This window comes from Microcaecilia unicolor, chromosome 4 (assembly GCF_901765095.1).
Source record: "Microcaecilia unicolor chromosome 4, aMicUni1.1, whole genome shotgun sequence".
In the NCBI taxonomy this organism is placed as follows: domain Eukaryota; kingdom Metazoa; phylum Chordata; class Amphibia; order Gymnophiona; family Siphonopidae; genus Microcaecilia; species Microcaecilia unicolor.
The window spans coordinates 304,831,573-304,850,771 of record NC_044034.1 but is presented as its reverse complement, the minus strand read 5'-3'; the positions used below and the strand labels follow the sequence as shown (position 1 = coordinate 304,850,771).

General features: G+C 40.3%; 1 protein-coding gene across 1 annotated transcript in view; it reads right to left on the bottom strand.

Moving 5' to 3' along the window:
• LOC115469712 (disintegrin and metalloproteinase domain-containing protein 9-like) overlaps positions 1-19,199 on the bottom strand; it is a 238,436-nt gene that overhangs the window by 72,794 nt on the left and 146,443 nt on the right. The window contains exons 12-14 of the mRNA XM_030202499.1: positions 9,138-9,309; positions 8,156-8,248; positions 1,978-2,173 (exon numbers count right to left, since the gene is read on the bottom strand). Coding sequence (XP_030058359.1) covers positions 1,978-2,173; positions 8,156-8,248; positions 9,138-9,309 — 461 coding nt within the window. The remainder of the gene's footprint in view (positions 1-1,977; positions 2,174-8,155; positions 8,249-9,137; positions 9,310-19,199) is intronic.

Here is a 19,199-nt window from a genome sequence, read left to right as displayed (position 1 = left end):
CTGCCCGAGATACTTCTCAACTAGTAAGTAAAATTGACTCTGACCAATTCTTTAGAAAAAACTAAACAAGAAGCGACGTTACAAACTGAGGTATTTCAGCAGGAAGTAAAGTCATTAAAAGCAGTGACTGAATCCTTAGTAACGGACAAAATGGTGATACACAGAAAAATTGAGCAATTTGAAAATTTCAATAGAAGACTTAATCTTAGAATATTAAACTTTCCTTGGATTCAGGAATTGAGTCCTACTGAGCTCTTTAAGAAGTATTTAAAAGAAATTCTACTGTACCCGGACTCAGCTATTCCTCCCTTAAATAGAGTATACTATTTACCAAGTCCTCTATCAGCTGAGCCGGGAGATAGTGGCAAGAAAAATAATTTGGACAAACCTTCGAACCTTCAAGCACAGTTGGATATCTCATTAATTTTGGAGACATCTATATCTGATATCGAGCAACGTAGAACTCTTTTAATATCGTTTGTCTTTGAACAGGATTTGAACGCTGTATTGAAGTTATACTTTAAAAATGCCTTGAAAATGTTTTGTGGTCAAAGAGTGTGGATATACCCGGATGTCTGTAAAACAACGCAAGACAGGAGAAAGAAATTTTTATTGTACAGAGAAGAGACCCGAGCTCTGGGGGCAACATACTTATTGGCTTACCCATGTAAATGTCTGGTTAAATATTTGGGCGTAAAATATACCTTTTTTGAACCGGAACACCTTAAAGCATTCTTGGAGATGAAAAAACTAGTTAATAAACCTGTAGAGTAATCAATATCATTTAAGTATTAAACTAAGTGGGGGGGGGGGGGGGGGGTAGAAGGCCAGGCCATATATGCATTTTCTTTTTTTTTTTCTGTTTAAGATCTCCTATTATCTAAATCACTTCCCCCTCAAGGCAGAATTGTGGTCTAATTAATTGTATAGCTTGCTCTTTTCCTTATTGAAAGTAATGCTGTAATTACCTTTGTTTTTGATCAAGTTGTACTGTGTATTACATATTGCATGGTTCACATGTAAAAAAATTAAATGATAAATAAATAAAATTAAAAAAAAAAAAACATTTCCCCCCCCCTCTCCCCCGGTCTATTTTTGCACAGCAGGAATATTCTTCTCTCGTTCCAGCGGTGGTTCTGTGCTCTCCGTGCTGCACAGATAATGAGCCATTCTGCTGGGGAATGCTCCCTAGTGTTGCCTCAGAACAGTGTTGTGATGGTCCTTTGTGTTTCAGAATGTTGAGGGTGTTTTTTCTGATTGGTCTGTCATGCGAGGGCGGGGCAGAGAGACATGGTCAGTGTTCTGGTTTCACCACCATGAATCCATGAACCCTTCAGTGAGTGACTGAGTGACTTCAGAACGTTGTCTTCAGAACGTTGAGGGTGAGTTTTATTATAGTAGATAAGAGTGAAATGATGATGTCTAATGCCCATATGGTTATTCGCAGAGAACCTCCGCCCTGAAGAAGTTTCGAAACCTGGCCAAGTCGGCTGAGGTTCTTAGTGGGTGAAAGTTGCGGTTGCGTTCAGTGTTCTGCTGCCAGTTAAGTAATGAAGAAGTTACATACATATATACATTATATTGGGTTAAGATGGACATATGATAAGAAAATGTGAAAAAGAAGACTGAAGTTAATAGGAAATAAAAAACAAAAACAATTTTCAAAAAAATGTTTTATATAAAAAATGCAGATGAACACAGAATTAGTGAGTGGAACATCGATTAGATCAATGAGGATCAATGAGGATGTGCATCTGACTACATAAAATATCACAGATATAGTAGCCTAGAGACAATAGGTCTGAAGATCCTCTATAGCATACCCGATATGATAATCTTTTGAAGATTAAGAATTGTTGTGTGCTTGGGAACTACTTAAAGATACCCCGCAGCCTGAAAATTATTTTTTGTTCACATCAAGTTGATTAATGAGTAAGACTTGGCATCACTGAGAAGACTGTTTCCTCATAGTCTTACCTGGGCCAAAGATCTCCTTACAATGCTGCTTATAGTCATAGCAGACCTTATTGTAACAAATAAGTTTATCCTGCTTGCATGGCAATCCATTTTTCAAATATACATCAGGTGGACATACCGCTGATATCCCAGTACAAACTTCAGGCAAGTCACACTCACTAACACTTGGTCTGCAAAGTTTTCCTGCAGGAGCAAACTGACAAAATCAATGAGAAACTGAGCTTTCCAAGCTTTTGATACCATTTCACATTTGGACAGGTGGTTCTTATCTGACTTGGTACCAATTTAAAAGTAAAACTACTAGCATTTAACCTACAAAAGATATTCTATGATAAAAGCAGTGCAGTAAAACATATATACTCAAAAATTATATTACACAAAATCAAAATACATTATTATATACACATTTTTAAAACCTTAATGCATTTGCATGAAGGACATTTGTTTATCTTGTTTCAACTGTACACAAATATATTCTGAAAGGCAAACTAGATAGTGGCAGTTGAGTGACACCCAGAGTATGACACAGCTACTGTATACCAATAAGCCATCATTAGGTCTTCAGTTTATTGTTTGCTTTTGGTTTTTTTTATTGTTGTTTTTGGTTGGTTGATTTTTGTCTAACAGAAGCCAGCAAGTTAACTTGCTTCACACAACAAAATCTATGCAAGTAGAGCTCATAAATTTTCATTGCGGGTATAGTAAAATCCAAATGATTCATGTACTGGTCCCTTTCTTGATATAGTGAAGAAATTACTGGAAGAAATAACTACAGTAGATGAGTCATTTGATTTTTTTCCATGGTATTTTATTACCTCATCCAAGTTTATTTAGCGCTTAGTATCCCACATATCATGCATAATATCTGAGCAGCTTACAAATCTCACTCACACACACAAGGAGTGACATAGGCTGCACATACTGCAGCAAGACAAGTTTATCCACTCCTACCCTATCTGAGATAATATTTAACCATCTCTATGACCCCATGTGCAAATTTCTTTAAATTAGTCACCTTACTTCCTAGCATTTCTTACTCTCTTACCTATCTTATCTGCACTCCAGACTCTGTTCCCTTTATCTTGCTGCACCATATGCCTGGAATAGACTTCCTGAGCCAGTACGTCAAGCCCCATCCCTGACTGTCTTCAAATCTAGGCTAAAAGCCCACCTTTTTGATGCTGCTTTTAACTCCTAACCCTTACTCACTTGTTCAGTACCCTTATTTTATCATCCCCTTCTTAGTAATTCCCTCATCTCTTATTTGTCCTGTTTGTCTGTCCGAGCAGGGACTGTCTCTTCATGTTCAAGTGTACAGCGCTGCGTATGTCTAGTAGCGCTATAGAAATTATTAGTAGTAGCAGTAATACTATATGTTCCATCTTTGCTTTACCCTTTATTAGCAATTAAAATGTTCTATTACATATTGTATTGACATTGTAAGTAGTATACTATTAACACATTTTCTCAAAGGTTTGGCTTAGATCCGGACTACAAAGAAGAATTTATTTTAAACCGCCCAGGCAGTTGAGGTTTCTTTTGTTTAAAATAAATTCTTCTTTGTAGTCTGGGTCTAAGCCAAACCTTTGAGCAAATTTTTTAGTAGTTTTCTGATACCTTTTGCCCTTCAGCATTTTTCTGAATTTTTGAAGTAGTATACTATGCCATTGTTATTTGAATATTTTTACTGCCGTAATTGCCTATTGCTCATGTTTGATCTATTCTTACTGTGCCCGCCTTGAGTGAATTCCTTCAAAATGGCGGTAAATAAATCCTAATAAATAAAAATAAAATAACAAGGGTCAATTTTCGTCACAGGCATAAAAAATCCTTTCAAAAAGCTATTGTTAAAACTCCACTCGTCTTCAATTGCACTGGATCCAAAAACCTCTATGTGACTCAAAATAGGAAAGAAAGACAAAAACTTGATTTTCAAAAAACAAGTGCTCTTCCACTTTTAGCATCAATCACACTGACTGTGGCCACAATTTCACTGCAAAGCTGTCTCAAGGTGTGACCAAAGGATTCAGCGTTTTCAAGCACAAATTTTTAGTGTCACTCAGATCCCTCTCTTCATCTGTGTATATAAAACCTGTGAGGCCAATGGACTGAATGAGGGTAAGTAGTGGGGCCATAAAGATATTAAACAGGGTTGGCGGCAGTATGGATCCTTGAGGAATGCCACAAGTTGCAGAGAATGGTCTAGAGATGGTTCCTTGGTAGTTCACATATAGAACAGGGGTGCTCAAGCCTGTCACAGGGGTCCACAGACCAGTTGGGTTTTCAGAATATCTTTAATGAATATGCATTAAAGAGATTTGCATGCCTGTCACCTCCATTGCATGCATAACTCTCATATGCATATTCATTACGGATATCCTGAAAACCAGATTGGCCTGTGGAACCTTTTGAGTATCCCTGTCCTAGAAGGTTACTTCAAAATATGCCTTGAAATTAAGGCATCTGCAAATGTCCCATACTGGGGAAGCATGCATTTTTTAAAAAGATTTCCTGATTAAAAATTCTCAGGGAAATATTCAGCCCACAACAGTAAACATTTTTTAAACACCAGCTACTGCAGGCTTTTTATACCCAGATATTTAGCACCAGGCTGAATATCTGGATATAAAGCAGGCAGTGGCACTTAGGAGGAACTTATCAAGGTGTGGTAAAATGAAAGCATTTATTGTACCTTGATTTAGCACAGAAGTTACCAATGTGTGGTATTACACTACCACAGGTTGCTGACATCTGTGGTAAATGAATAATGGTACTTAAATGTCACCTCACAAGCAGCATTATTGAAGCAGCCTGGGAGTATTGGACCTCAAAGGTGCAGCCCAGTGCTTTCAGGCCACATCTTAAAGGGGAAATAGTGCTGCCCCCCCCCCCCCCCGATCAACACCCTAACACTTTGATCATCACCTCCCCCCTGATCAGAAGTTCCCTAACCGTTCCCAAATTCCTCCTTGATCAGAAATCCAAGTTACTCACCTATAGCAGGTGTGCTCTGAGGACAGCAGGATGAATATTCTTACTGATGGATGACACCATTCAATGGAGCCTGGCATGGGAAATGCTCCCCCATATCCATTCTGGAAGCTCTTGGAAGCAGCTTACCACACATGCGCACACCTTCCTGCCCACCATTGTTGAACAGGACCAGCTCAGTCTGATGTAATACCTGAAAGAATACAATTCCAAGTGGAGGTGGGTGGGGCACTGAGAACATTCATCCTACTGTCCTTGGAGTATGCCTGCTATAGGTAAGTAACTTCACTTTCCCTGAGGACAAGCAAGATGAAATAATCTCACTGATGGGAATCCCTAGCTAGCAGGCTATCTTAAAGGAAAAGGGGAATGTAACTGGGGCCTGTAACAAGCAAGACCTGTAATCCAACCAAAATAACAATTAACATACGTTGTATTTTGAGGGGAGAGAGTTGACAGCCTGGATTAGAAATCAAATGGATCTAGGGGGTGGAGTTGGATTCTAGACCCCAAACAAATTCTGAAGAACTGCATGACCAAACCAGCTGTTGCATCAGGAGTCTTGTTCTAGACAGCAATGAGATGTGAATGTGTGGACTGAAGATCTCCTATACTGAGGCTGACCTCAAGTGGGCTACAGATGGAGCTATGGCTCTGAGATTGTGAGCCATGACATGACCTTCCAGAGTCAGCCCAGCTAGCCAATTTGAGAGAGTGTGTTTACTGATGGTAACCCCTATCCTGTTGGTGTCAAGAGAAACAAAATGCTGGGTGGACTTCCTATGGATCTTTGTCCACTCCAGACAGAAGGCCAAGGCTCTCTTGCAGTCAAGAATGTGCAGTGTGCTTTCACCTTGATGTATGCTGAAATGACTACCATCATAAACAGGACCTTCCAGGGAAAAGGTAACAAGTGGCTGAATAGGAGCTTTCATCAGCTAGGTAAGGACAATGTTGAGAACCCATGACACTGTGGGAGGCTTCATAGGAGATTTTTAGCAGACAACTAAAGGCTAAGCAGAGATGGGTTTATCCTCTACGTGATAATAAGCTCCAATTGCACTGAGATGAACCCTTATGGAGTTGGTCTTTAGATCTGACGGACAGTTATAGAAGGTATTCAAGCAGTTTTTTGTAGTGCAGAAAAGGGATCTAGGACCTTGCCCTTACACCAGATGGCAAATTTCTTCCATTTGAATCCATTTGACCTCTAATGGAATCTCTCCTGGAAGCAAGCAGAACTTGAGTGATACCCTCTGGTAAGTTCAAGGAGTCCATTTCTAACCTCTTGACATCCAAGGCATAAGGGCTAGGGAATAGAGGTTAGGATGGCAGAGGGACCCTTCATTCTGCGTAATGAGGATTGGAAGGCAGGCCAATCATGGCTCTTTGGAAGCTAGCTCCAGAAACTGAGGGAATCACATCTGCCATGGTCAGTATGGCATAATGAGAATCATGATCCAATTCTGTTTGAGTTTCAGAAGAGTTTTCAGTATGAGAGGCATTGAAGGATATGCATAAGAAGACCCCTCTTCCAACTGAGAAGAAATGCATCTAAGGCTAGTCTGCAATATGATCCTGGTCTGAAGCAGAACCAAGAGCTTTCTTGTTGAGAGGCAAAAAGGTCTATTGATGGGGTGCCCTACTTTCAGAAGATCTTTCGGGCAATGCTCTTGTTTAAAGATCACTCATGTGGCTGCACAAACCAGCTCAGCCAGTCCACCTGACCATTGTTTTTCGCCACTAGGCAAAGGTTCTGAGCACCATCCCATGAGAGTTGGCTCATCTCTACATTCTGACTGCTTCCTGACACAGGAGATACAAACCCATGCCTCCATAGTTGTTGACATCATACATTGCAACCTGGTTGTCTGGAGCAGGATAATTTGGTTTGCCGATACCTGATTGCCTATAGAGAGTTTGAAATAGCTTTTGGCTCTAGGAAAATTATTTGGCGTTGTTTCTCTTGAACAAATCATTGACCCTCTGTGTGAAGCCCATCTACATGAGCCCCCCACCCCAGGTTGAATGCATTTGTCGTAAATTACTTGTGCGTTGAGAAATTTGGGATGACAGACCCTTGTCCAAATTGCTGTGAATTAGCCACCAACACAGAGATTCCTTCAGAGGAACTGTAACAATGATTACATCCTAAAGATTCCCCATGGTTTGAGTCCATTGAGCCTGCCTCAAGTTGGTATGTGCCATGGGAGCGACATGGATGATGGAGGCCATGTGACCCAGCTGTGTTAACATCTGCCGAGCTGATACCTGCTGACTCTGATTCATCTTCCGAGAGCCTCTATCCTGTGTGGTGGGAGGAAATTGCTTGCCTGAGTCAACTGAATTTAAAATAGCAAACATTATTAACTAGTCTCTGTTGTATAAAACTCTTTTCCCCATAGTTTTAAACTTGAACTTTATGCCACAGCCTACAGCATTAACAAATAAACACTAGAAGGCAGAGCAGGGACTAGTTCAGTCACAAGTACCTAGTAAGATCACAAAAGAGTAAATCAGATAATGCAGATATTCTCTAATAAGCAGCAGCAACTTGAGATCATGTGACCTATGCTATGTTTACTAGGGATGTGCATTCGTTTAAAATGGGATGAGATGCGTCAACAACATTCACCATGCCATTTCATGATGCTTCCCCCTTTCCCACCAAATAACAGGAAAAAAACATTGATAGTACACACTGCCAAAAAAGTGCACACTTTTCACAAAGAGGGCACACTAATGCACACTATTTGCAAAGAGGGCACAATCTTTTCTGATAAGAGCACAGATGAACGCACTATTGCACATGTACAATTGTTCACACATACATGAACTCTTTCCTGATAATGCATACTTTCAGAAAGAATGTGCATTCTTTACAAAAAGGTCATACTCTTTTCAAAGAGTTCATATTCTTCCAATAAAGTATGCGTTCTTTCTGAATGTTCATTCTTAACAATACCGCTCCCATATCGAAAAAAATACAAAGAAACAAAAAAAAATCCCCTGAACAAAACAAAAATTCCCATGAACAACATGGGAAATGATACAAAATGAAAATCTTCGGGCTGCATACTCTGTTTACTGGTCACATGACTTAAAAGTGGGATTCTGACATCTACATTTAACAGAACAAGCAATTTTCTCTTAGTTAACCAATTTCAGAAAACCCAAACAATCTCACCTTACAATTTGTGCAACAATTTCCATGAGCACATTCTACACGCGTTTTAAATTTACAAGTTCCAGGTTCACAACATTTATTTTGTGCACACTCCTGTAAGGAAAAAGATATATTAATTTTCTTCTGGACAACTTTGTAATAAATTTTGTAGCAAAATATCAAAGCCAAACAAATTGAAAAGTATACATATATACCCCTAGATTCTGTATAAGTTGCCCATATTTGGGTATAGATTGTAGATGCGCACATAAACTAGTCAATTTGGTGCTAACAATTAATTGTTGGAGTTAATTGGCATGTAATTGCCACTAATTAGGAGTTACATACCTTATTCTATAACATGCACACCTAAATTTCATAGAACGCAATTCAAAAGAAAGCATGGCCATAGGAGGGGCATGTGTAGGTTGGGCATTCCCAGAAATTAGGTGCAATGCTATAAAATACGTGGATTTGCCTGCCCAACTGCCATCAGTTGACCATGAGCATTTACACTAGCTTTTGGCAGGCATGAGCACTTGTGCCCAAGGTTAGGTGCAGGAAGTACACCAAGCCACCAGAATGCCCTTTATACAATACTTAGCGCGGATCAAAATGGTGCCTAACTTTGGGTGCTATTTGCTAAATATGTCCCATAGTGTGACAAAATGGTTCATTTCCTCTTCCTCTATTTGCAAATTCATGAATGCCTGGGGACCCTTGTGAAAAGGCATAGCAATTTGTGTCTTGTTCGGGTGATAAGAGGCTGTATGAGGTATGTGCTTGTGTGTCTTTGTGCCTATGAATACGGACAGACATATGCATATGGATGGACAGACAGGTGGAGCTTCCCCAATAGGCACTATCCCTTGGGCAAACTGCACCTATAAATGAGTTGTATGACACTCAAAGTCTTCTCTTTATTACTTTGGCGTCTTATTCAAAGATTAACTGTGATCCTTGCTTGGGAAGCACTGAATATACAAGCACTATATTTACTAACCTTTTGGGAGCCACAGTCACATTGTTCACCTGTTTCCACAATCCTATTTCCACAGCGTTGCATAACATAGGTTGAGCCTGGTGGTGGGTAGTTCCACAGGCATCTTGTACTTTCAAAGACAGTCTGTTTTACCAGGGCAGCACGACTGCAATTACTGAAGGTGGTAGCAAGTCTAATGAAGAGATACACAAAAGCAAGTCGTGTATCAAACAAGTTTATGTCCTACAAATAAATACATTTCAATTAAACTGCTTAAGGTGAGGTAACAAGATTAAAATAAGAAAGCATGCAATAATAATTAGAAAAGTAACAATAATAGTTAGAGACCCCATTTTACGCCACCACTACTTTCCAGAATTGGGAGGATTCTCCTTACTATTGAGCTAATGGTAAGAGACCTCAAAATCAAGGGAAAACTGACTGGTATAAATATTCAGTTCAAAGGCAATTTCCTGCCTTTTTATGCTCTGGCTAGCTAAGTAAGAATACCAATATAAACAAATTAAGAAGTCAGTGATAAGTAGTAGCCTCTGGGAGGAGGCGAATTAAGGGTTGCTACTGACACTTGAAGTGAAGAAGAGGGTTCACAGGACAACCCAGGGAGCTGAGACAAGGAGGTACCGGCTGATGCATCTGCATCCAGTTTCCAGAACTGCAAGGTATTCTGTTTGTGTAAGGGAGAGAGTAGGTTTCCTTTTACAGAGGGAGATCCCAGAAGGATACGAAGAAGAGTTTCTCTACCCAAGAGTAAAGAGTTAGGAGTACAGGTGAATAGTGACTTTTACTATTTTATATTCTGTGAGGTCGATATTCAGCCAGCAGCGGTGAGTGTTTTCTTAGCTGCCATCAGCATTATTCATGGATATTCAATGCTGGGCCCTATCTGGGCACTGTTATTAAATATCTGGGTTTATGCAACCCGCTATCTCTTATGCAATTAAGTGCAATATTCAGCACTTAACTGCAGGAGCAACATCGCATAAAGGTAAGACTGACTTTTATGCAGTCCGATATGATAACTAAACTTAGGTGTTTAAGTGCTGAATATGTCTATGTTTATTAAGTGGTTTACAATCAATCATACTAAAAGCAAAACAGTAGGAGGGAACACAATTGCATAAAAGAACAGACAATCATCCAAGAACAATCAAGACAATTCAAGACTAATTATTTAAGACCAACTGCAGCATCCCAGGCCATTCCCTGGACAAAAGACTCACTAAGAGCAGGTTTGAAAAGCCAAAGAAAAATAGAGTGTTTTGAGAAGTGCCTTGAATTTAGGAAAAGGCTCTTCAATAAGAATGTGCATAGAGAAAGAATTCCAAAGTGTAAGAGCCAAGAAGTAAAAGGCTGAATGCTGTGTGGATTCTAGAGAACAAAGTGAGAGAGAGATGGAGTGTATGTAATAGTTGAAGTTGAGACAAAAAAGGGACACCAGAATAAAATGCTTTATGAGCAAGAACTAGGATTTTGAATGGAATCTGGAACTGAACAGGAAGCCAATGTAACTGGATGAAGAGAGAATGTAACACCCAATGAACCGAAAAACCAGATTTTATAATTCCAGAGACTTGCAAACGCCAGAAGAGAATCAATCCAAATACCTAAGTGTAACCTGGGCCTCACCCAGTTCTAGCTCCGGACCCGGGTACATAACACAGTCACTGCTCATTCAGGCAACACGTATCACACTCGGACCTTCAGTCAAACTCCAGTTGAGCTGGGAGTGGGTCAGTGGTCCAGAATAGCAATCCAAGGGGTTGGGAGATACTTTACCAGGCAGGATTCCACCCTGCTCTTCAGTCCAGGAACCACTCTGTACTTCGGGGGGTTTACTAAATAAACTTAACTTTTATTGAACTTGGCTGCAACAGGCAGTTAGCAACTTGAACTTTCTTTCAATACATTCCAAATGCTTCAACTCTCAAACAGTTTTAGTGCCAAGACTACTGATGTTTGGGGGACCCCATGGACTCCAGTCCTTTCTCACAGGTATATTTACAGGGAATTCTTAAATCCGGTTATTTACATATAGACAAATACTCCAGTCCATGCCTCACCTGAAAGCCAGGTGTTGGTTTTCAAGGGCTATATTTCTCCTACTCCCAAGCTCGCCTCTTCCATCAGGCACAGTCCCCTTTAGGGCTGTCCTCCTTCCGCAAGTGCACCTCGCTAGGTTAAACCCTAGCCTTTAGCAGACACTCCTGCTTGAAAACCCGCTCCTGGATAGGACTCCCCAATCCTACCAGAGCTCTCTCTCTCCTTCTCCAGTACTGTGAGAACCACAATAATTGCTCCTTAATTTCTGCCCAATCTGGTCCATCTGCCAAAAACATACAAATTGCAATTTTCCAAAGCTACAATCTGGACATCCTACACTGCAGTTTGTGCAAATGACACAGGGGTATGTTGTAGGAGTGTTTAAGGCGGGACTAGAATGGACCCAAATATAGGACATTCAAGTAAAAAAAGAACAACTATGTCTTAAGTTAGACCTGTTTCAATCACGTCAAGGGTACAAAAAGGGGCCCTGACTGAGTAGCTGACCACTGTAGGGACATCTGTGTGGCCATTTTTGTACAAATGCTGCCAGACAGATGTCCTTGTGTCTGGTTTTTTTTGGCATTCATAATTTGGATGGTTTATTTTGGAAAATGGCTGTTCATATTTAATGTGGCTTACATAACAATTAGAAAACATGAACATGTTTAAAATATATTAACAGAAAGTAAAATACATCATATAATGTTAGACCAGTAAAACTTGAGTTAGGCGCAGATTTAATTAAAAATGGTGGAAGAATTCACCTTCAGAAGTTTTATATTTAATAATTTTTATTATTATTTGCAAACTTTAACAGGTATAATAAACTGTCAAGTTAAACACAGCCATAATAGTCATACAGATATAGTCATTTCAAACTTACAATCCAATACAGTCTGGCTTACTTAGACCTCAAAGCCTAAATAAGGCAAAAGAAAAAAAGGGGGGATAGGAATTAGTGAAGTTTAACAAAAATCAAATTATCAAATAATTTATCCAAATTTGGAGTCGTATTTCTCTACATTTCTTTTAACTCTGACTCTGTTCTACTTCCAGAAAGGATTTAAGCTGATCAGGAACATAAAAAACATATTTTGTCTGATTAAGCCTTATGAGACATTTACACGGGTAAGCCAAGAGGAAAGTTCCCCCTTTATCAACAACTTTTGACCTCATAGAGAGAAACATTTTTCTTTTTTCTTGAGTTGATTTTGTCACATCGGGGTAAAGCCAAATCTTTTGACCTGCAAAAATATGATTAGTTGATTTAAAATATAATCTCATAATTGCATTCAGGTCTTGCTGAAAAACAAAGGACACCAACAGTGTCCCTCTTTCACTTGCATCATCTATAGATTTCTCCAAAATAGCTGTGACGTTTTGTAAATTATTTGAAATCTCTCCTTCAACCTTTTTCATTGTGCTAGGTATATAATAAAGGTATATAATAAATCTTATTTAATGGAGGAACTACTTCCTGTGAATAATTCAAGTTTTCTTTCAAGAATCTAACAAACATATCAATTGGAGATACACCCAACAGTCTAGGAAAATTTAAAACACGTAAGTTCAGTCTCCTGTTATAGTTCTCCATTTGTTCAATCTTCCTTCTAATATCCAAATTATCCTTAATCACAGCCACCTTGAAATCTACAGTCTGCTTAGTCTCTCTCTGTAAGGCCTCAATTCTTGTGGAAAAATCTTGTTTGGCCATATCCAGGGAGTCTTTCACTTCTTTCACGTGTAAATTTAAAGATTTTCCCTCTTCTGAAGAGCGTCCCAAGGCTTTCTCAATATCTAAGAGCTTCAGCCAAATCCTGTCCAAATTTACCTCTGTGTCCTGCAATCGCTGTTGTCTCAACTCTACCGCGTTCCCCTATGGGCCTCTCTGAATCGCCCCTTCCGGGCTCCAGGGTAGATCCCGTACGGCTGGCAATCGTTGCAGGGCACGGAGGAGGTGTCGAGCATGGCGGGGAAAGAGATATTTCAACTTCCAGCGGGGGGATCGCTTCACCAATTCCCTCCGTCAAGGAATCCACACCGCCTCGACGAGAAAGAGCGGGGAAGAAGCGCTCGAGTCCTTGTCCTACCGGTGTGGACGTTCCCGAAGGTAGGGGAATCCCTCGGAGCGTCGCCTTATGCTTAGTATGCGGCATATCACCAGGGATTTGTTTAGTTGGAAGGAAAGGGTCAGAGCTCACTTCCAGCACGTCCGCTCACGACGCCATCTTGTCCCTCACCTTCAGAAGTTTATATTTGTATGTGTGTCTGTCCCTCTAAATAGGATGGGTGAGATAACTTGTGTAACAAGTTGGTTTCTTATTACCGGTTTGTACTTTCAAAATGTCGTAATTGTTCATACACCAGAAAAAGCTAGGGCTTCTTATACAAAGCCATGCTAACGATTCCCACGCAGCAAATGAGAGGAAGCCCATTCAGTTCCTATGGGCTTCCTCTCATTTGCAGCACCGGGAATCAGTAGCATGGCTTTGTAAAAGAGGCCCTGAATGTTTAACTTCCAGCCCCCATCTGCAATATCCTAATTCCAAAGCTCACGGGAGAATGTACCTCATGATTCTCTTCTCTCAGTAGGAAAATAACTACATTATTTTGCTTTTGAAGGATCAAATGAGACAGACAGAAGTAAAGTTTTTACGAGCAAAATGAAACAAAGCATGGTTAAAATAGCAGAAAAAGAGGAGGCAGAACAGTGCAGGGCACACAAGGTTTGTTTCTTGGTTTCATCCAATAAATTTCACTTGTGGTTCATGAGGTGTTCGGGAAATGGCTGATGATGACCTTGAACTATTAAAATCTACTGTAGGTCATCGATGGGTCTGGGTAAAACTTGGGTCCACGGGATCCAAGTTTTACCCAAACCCATCGTCAATTTCTTCATTTTTTATATTCAATGGAATGGTAACAAACTCTGAAAAGGAAAAAAAAAACCTCTTGCTTCTGTAGAAACAAAATAAAATGATTACAGCTGTAAACCTTATAACAAATGCAAGAGCAATCTTCCCTAACAAATATCAATTTGAAATTTTTTTTGTTATGCATATATATATTTTTTTTTTATTTAAACAAGAGTCTTTATTGAACAAGTAAGACAAAATGTGAATACAGCCACAACATTAAGCTCACAGGCTCTAGTATATACTGTAAAACTGGGACCTTGTTTCTTCAATACTCATCCATTGAGTAATAAAACATTCAGTATTCTTGTTGTTTTACATATTTTTCTCAACCTTCTTCCCCCTGTACAATTTGCATCAAAACATTTCCACGTTATTAATCAAAATCCCCTCCAAATCCCCCTCCCCCTTACAGTGTCTAAGGTAACAACAGTAATTCAACATATCAGATGTTTCTCTATAGCTCATAAAGTCTTCGATATATCCAAAGGTTCCCAGATCTTAGTCCATTTCGACAACTGGTGTCTCTCTTTTGCCATCAATCGTTCTCTCTCTGCAATGTTCCGCAGTAGGGTCATCCATTGGACTACAGACGGGCTATTTTTTTGCTTCCATGAGCGAGCAATAAGCAATCTGCCCGCACATAAGCAATGTTTGATTAACACTTGACCATAGTCATTCACCCCCAGGATAGTTTTATGAAACAGAAATACAGCAGGGTCATATGGTATCTCAACTCCCACCCAATATCCAATCCGGGCCTGGATGGCTTTCCAGAAGGCTTTTACTTTGTAACATGTCCACCAAATATGACCTAATGTACCACGTTGGCCACATTTACGCCAATAAGTCGGGAAAGCCGATCCAAACATATGATTCAACCTTACCGGGGTTAGATACCAATGGTATAGTACTTTTGTTAAATTTTCTTGAACATTTACGGCTGGAGGTATGCGTACGGAATGCCTCTCCATTCTCTGCCACTCCCTCTGCCGAGTAACCCACCCCTAATTCTTTCTCCCATAGCACCCTGTGCTTATGGCTAACATACAGGTTATCTCGCAAGTGCCCATAAATCAAAGTGATAAGGCCTCGTGTCCCTTGTTTCCGAACACAGAGTTCTTCTAAAAAGGTCACGTCACCAAATAAATAGGCACGTCTGCCTTCTGATGACAAAAAATGAATCAATTGAGTGTAGGCATAATGATCTGTTGAAGGTAACGTGTATATATCTGCCAATTCCTGGAATGATATAAAATTATCTTTATTGATCAACTGTCCCCATAGATCTAACCCTTGCCTTTTCCATCTAGTAAAAACTGAGCGTGAGCAGCCTAATGGAAATGCTAAATTACAAGCAATAGGTGATAACCGAGAACAATAGATTCGTTTTAAACGTTCCATTTTATCCCAACAAGATAAAGTAAACTCAATGATTGGGCTCACCTCCTCCCCCAAACAACGATGTTTAGGCGGCAGCCAGAGTAAATGGCCTAACTTCAAAGGGCTATGTAGTATATATTGTTCCATCTTTACCCAAAGTTTGTGAGGGGCTTCTTGAAACCATTCCACTGCGGATTTAACCTGAGCCGCTTTATGGTATAAATCTACCCTAGGGATCCCCAAACCACCCTTGGTCTTTATACATTATGGAGGGGTGGATTCTAGATTTGCCTCCTTTCCAGATAAACTTCTGCAATCGTATCTGCAGGGAGTGAAGCACATGGTCACTAATAGGGAGTGGCAGGGCCTGGAAAAGATACAGTAATCGCGGTAATATATTCATTTTCACTGTAGCTATTCTCCCAAACCAGGACAAACCAAGGGGCTCCCATCTCTCCAAATCCTCTCTGATGTCTTTCAATAACGGTGTATAGTTGGCCTCAGTAATGCCCTGTAATTTAGCAGTAAAGAAAACCCCCAAATATTTAAGACCCTTAGTCACCCACCTCAAAGGATATAGTTGCTTACAACGCTGATAGTGTTCCTCTGTCATACCACCTGCCATTGCTTCCGTTTTCTCATAGTTAATCTTAAATCCAGACATCCGTCCATAAGTTTCCAATTCACATATAACCTGGGGTATAGAATCTAAAGGCGAGGTAAGGGTTAAGAGGACATCGTCTGCAAACAATGCCACCTTTGATTCCCAGTCTTTCACCCTCACTCCCCTTATCCCTGGATGATTCCTAATAGCCCACGCCAGTGGTTCCATTACTAAAGCAAATAAGAGTGGCGATAGAGGACACCCCTGGCGTGTTCCTCTGTTCAGCTCAAAGAAAGCGGATATCTACCCATTAATCTTTACCCCTGCTTTCGGCTGAGTGTATAATTCTTTAATCCAGTCCCTAAAATTAGAACCAAATCCAAACTGTTGTAAAACCTGGTGTAGAAATGGCCAATGCACCCTATCAAATGCTTTTTCAGCATCCACACTTAATAGGCAATACGGTGTTTTACTCTTCCTGGCAATATACATAGCATTCAGAGTTCGTCTAATATTGTCTGAGGCCTGTCTATTGGCGACAAAACCCAGCTGATCTGGATGTATTAAGGTCGGCAGAATTTCTGTTAATGTACTTGCTAATACCTTAGCTAGGATGCGGACATCCACATTGAGCACAGAGATGGGGCGGTAAGAAGAGCACTCAGTCATCTCCTTCTTAGGCTTCAGGATCACTGCAATCCATGCCTCTTTCATAGTTGGCGGGAGATTATTGCCTTTCACTATTGCATTAAGCACATCCGTTAAAACAGGTGCCAAATAAGGGGCAAATGTTTTATAGAATTCAGCCGTATAGCCGTCCAATCCCGGTGATTTGGCTGTTTTCAAGGTTTTTATAGCTGCTAGTACCTCGTGCATGTCAATACGGGCATCTAGCACTTGTTGTTGATCTTGTGTTAAGGTTGGCAAAGCCATTTTTTGCAAATATGACCGAATACTCTCCTCCTGTATACCCCCATCTCCAGCATAAAGCTTAGCATAGTATTCATTGAAACAGGCTCTAATCTCTGGAGATGTTTGGAGCACCTCTCCTTTGGGTCCCTTAATACGATAGATATTACGATCTGCCCTTAGTTTTCGCAATTTAATAGCTAACTGCCTACTGATCTTATTTCTGGTAGTATATGTGTGAAGCTTTAGTTTTTCATTAATATATTCAAGGTCTTGAGCTAGCAAGGCATCTAGTTGTATTCTGGCAGCTTGCAAAGCTCTATATATCTTAAGAGAGCCTGTGACTTTATGTTTACTTTCTAGGATCTCAATTTTCTCTCTTAGCTGCAAGGTGGCCAGCAACCTCTGTTTCTTAAGCTTTCCGGCTACCTTAATAAAGTGACCTCTGGATACTGCTTTAAGGGCTTCCCATACTATAGCAATCGAGGGCCCTGAGGTTAAATTAAAAGACAGGTATTCCTTCAGGACCTTTACATATTCCTGACAAACTGCTTCCTGTTTTAACAGCCCGTTATTTAGTGTCCAGTGCCCTACCCGCTGTTTTCCTGTCTGCCAGTCCAGTTGTATCACACAAGGAGCATGATCCGACACAGTAATATTATTTATATGTGCTTTTGTGAGTTGATCTCCTAATAACTTATCAACCAACAAGTAATCAATCCGTGAATATGTAGAATGTACTGGAGAATAAAAAGAATAGTCACGCTCAGTAGGGTGCATGTCTCTCCAAGAGTCAAAAAGTCCCATATCCCTGACAAAAGTAGTAAAATGTTTGGCTAAGACTTTGTCACTACCAGAGTTGCGTCCCGATTTATCCACTTCGGGGCATAGAGTGGCATTGAAATCACCACCCAATATAAGCTGACCTCCCAGCACTGTATGTATTTGTTTCTTAAGTAATTGAAAAAAGGATGGTTGATTAGTATTTGGCCCATATATAGATCCCAAAGTAACCTCCTGATTTTCAAATGTCCCCTAAGTAGAAGATATCTGCCCTTTGGGTCTCTTTTTACCTGATGGATTTGTATAGGCAGGTCAGATTGGAGCAATATCGCTACCCCTCTTTGTTTCTTGTCAGATATGTCCGAGGCAAAATAAATCTTAGAATAATAAACATGTCTAAACAAGTATTCATGTGCCCTTTTCAAATGGGTTTCTTGCAACATAACCACCTGGGGTCTATGTCTATTTATCTCTTGCCAAATCAGCTGTCGTTTTCTAGGAGCATTTAGGCCTTTGACGTTGAAAGTCATAATCTTTAAAGTAGATGCCATAGAGTATACTTAAAGAAAAAAAAGAAAAATCATTTGCATGTCTAAATGTCACCTGCGAACACTGTAATGCCCCTCCCTCCCATTTCCCCTTGACCCATCCCCCCCAGCCTCCCACATCCCGTCCTCCCCTATCCCCTTCATAAGTAGAGTAACAAACTTCCACGAGAAATAGAATTCCCCTGAGGAGTCTACTTACTCACTTCCTAGCAAGATCAACCCCCACAGTATACAGCCCGCCCACACCACCTCCGCCCAACCCCGCATGACATCATCCATATAATCGACAGACTTATCTCCGCTGTAAATATAGATCATAAAGAAATGAAGAAGAAAATGTCAACCTTCGCTCACTCTTTCAACAGCCTCACTTTGGAGCAGTATTACAGTCAAGTATTGTGCACAGTCAGCCGTGGTTTCTTTGCCTTATTAAAAACTTGTTGCCATTGTCGCACTTTATCTCTCTTGTCAACAGTAGTCTCCAAGTGTAGTTCTGTAGTCGGCCCCATCATACCTGCTGCTTGTAGAATCTGCTGTGCCGCCTCTGGGGAGCGAACTTTGTGTAGCTTACCAGCAATAGTAAAGCATACTGCAAAGGGAAAAGCCCATCGGTATTTTATGTTATGTTGCCCCAATACCTCCAGAATCGGTTTCATATTTCGTCTTTGTTGTAAAGTATAGGCTGATAAGTCCTGAAATACCGAAATAGGTGTATCTTGAAAACACAAGTCCTTTTGTTGCCTAGCCAGGCCATATAGGTGTTCTTTCTCTGAGTATTTCCAGAAGCGAACCACAATATCTCTGGGTTTATTGGGGAGCGACTTGCCTAGCGCTCTATGGGCTCGTTCAATTTCCGGGACCTGTTGGTCTGGATTTC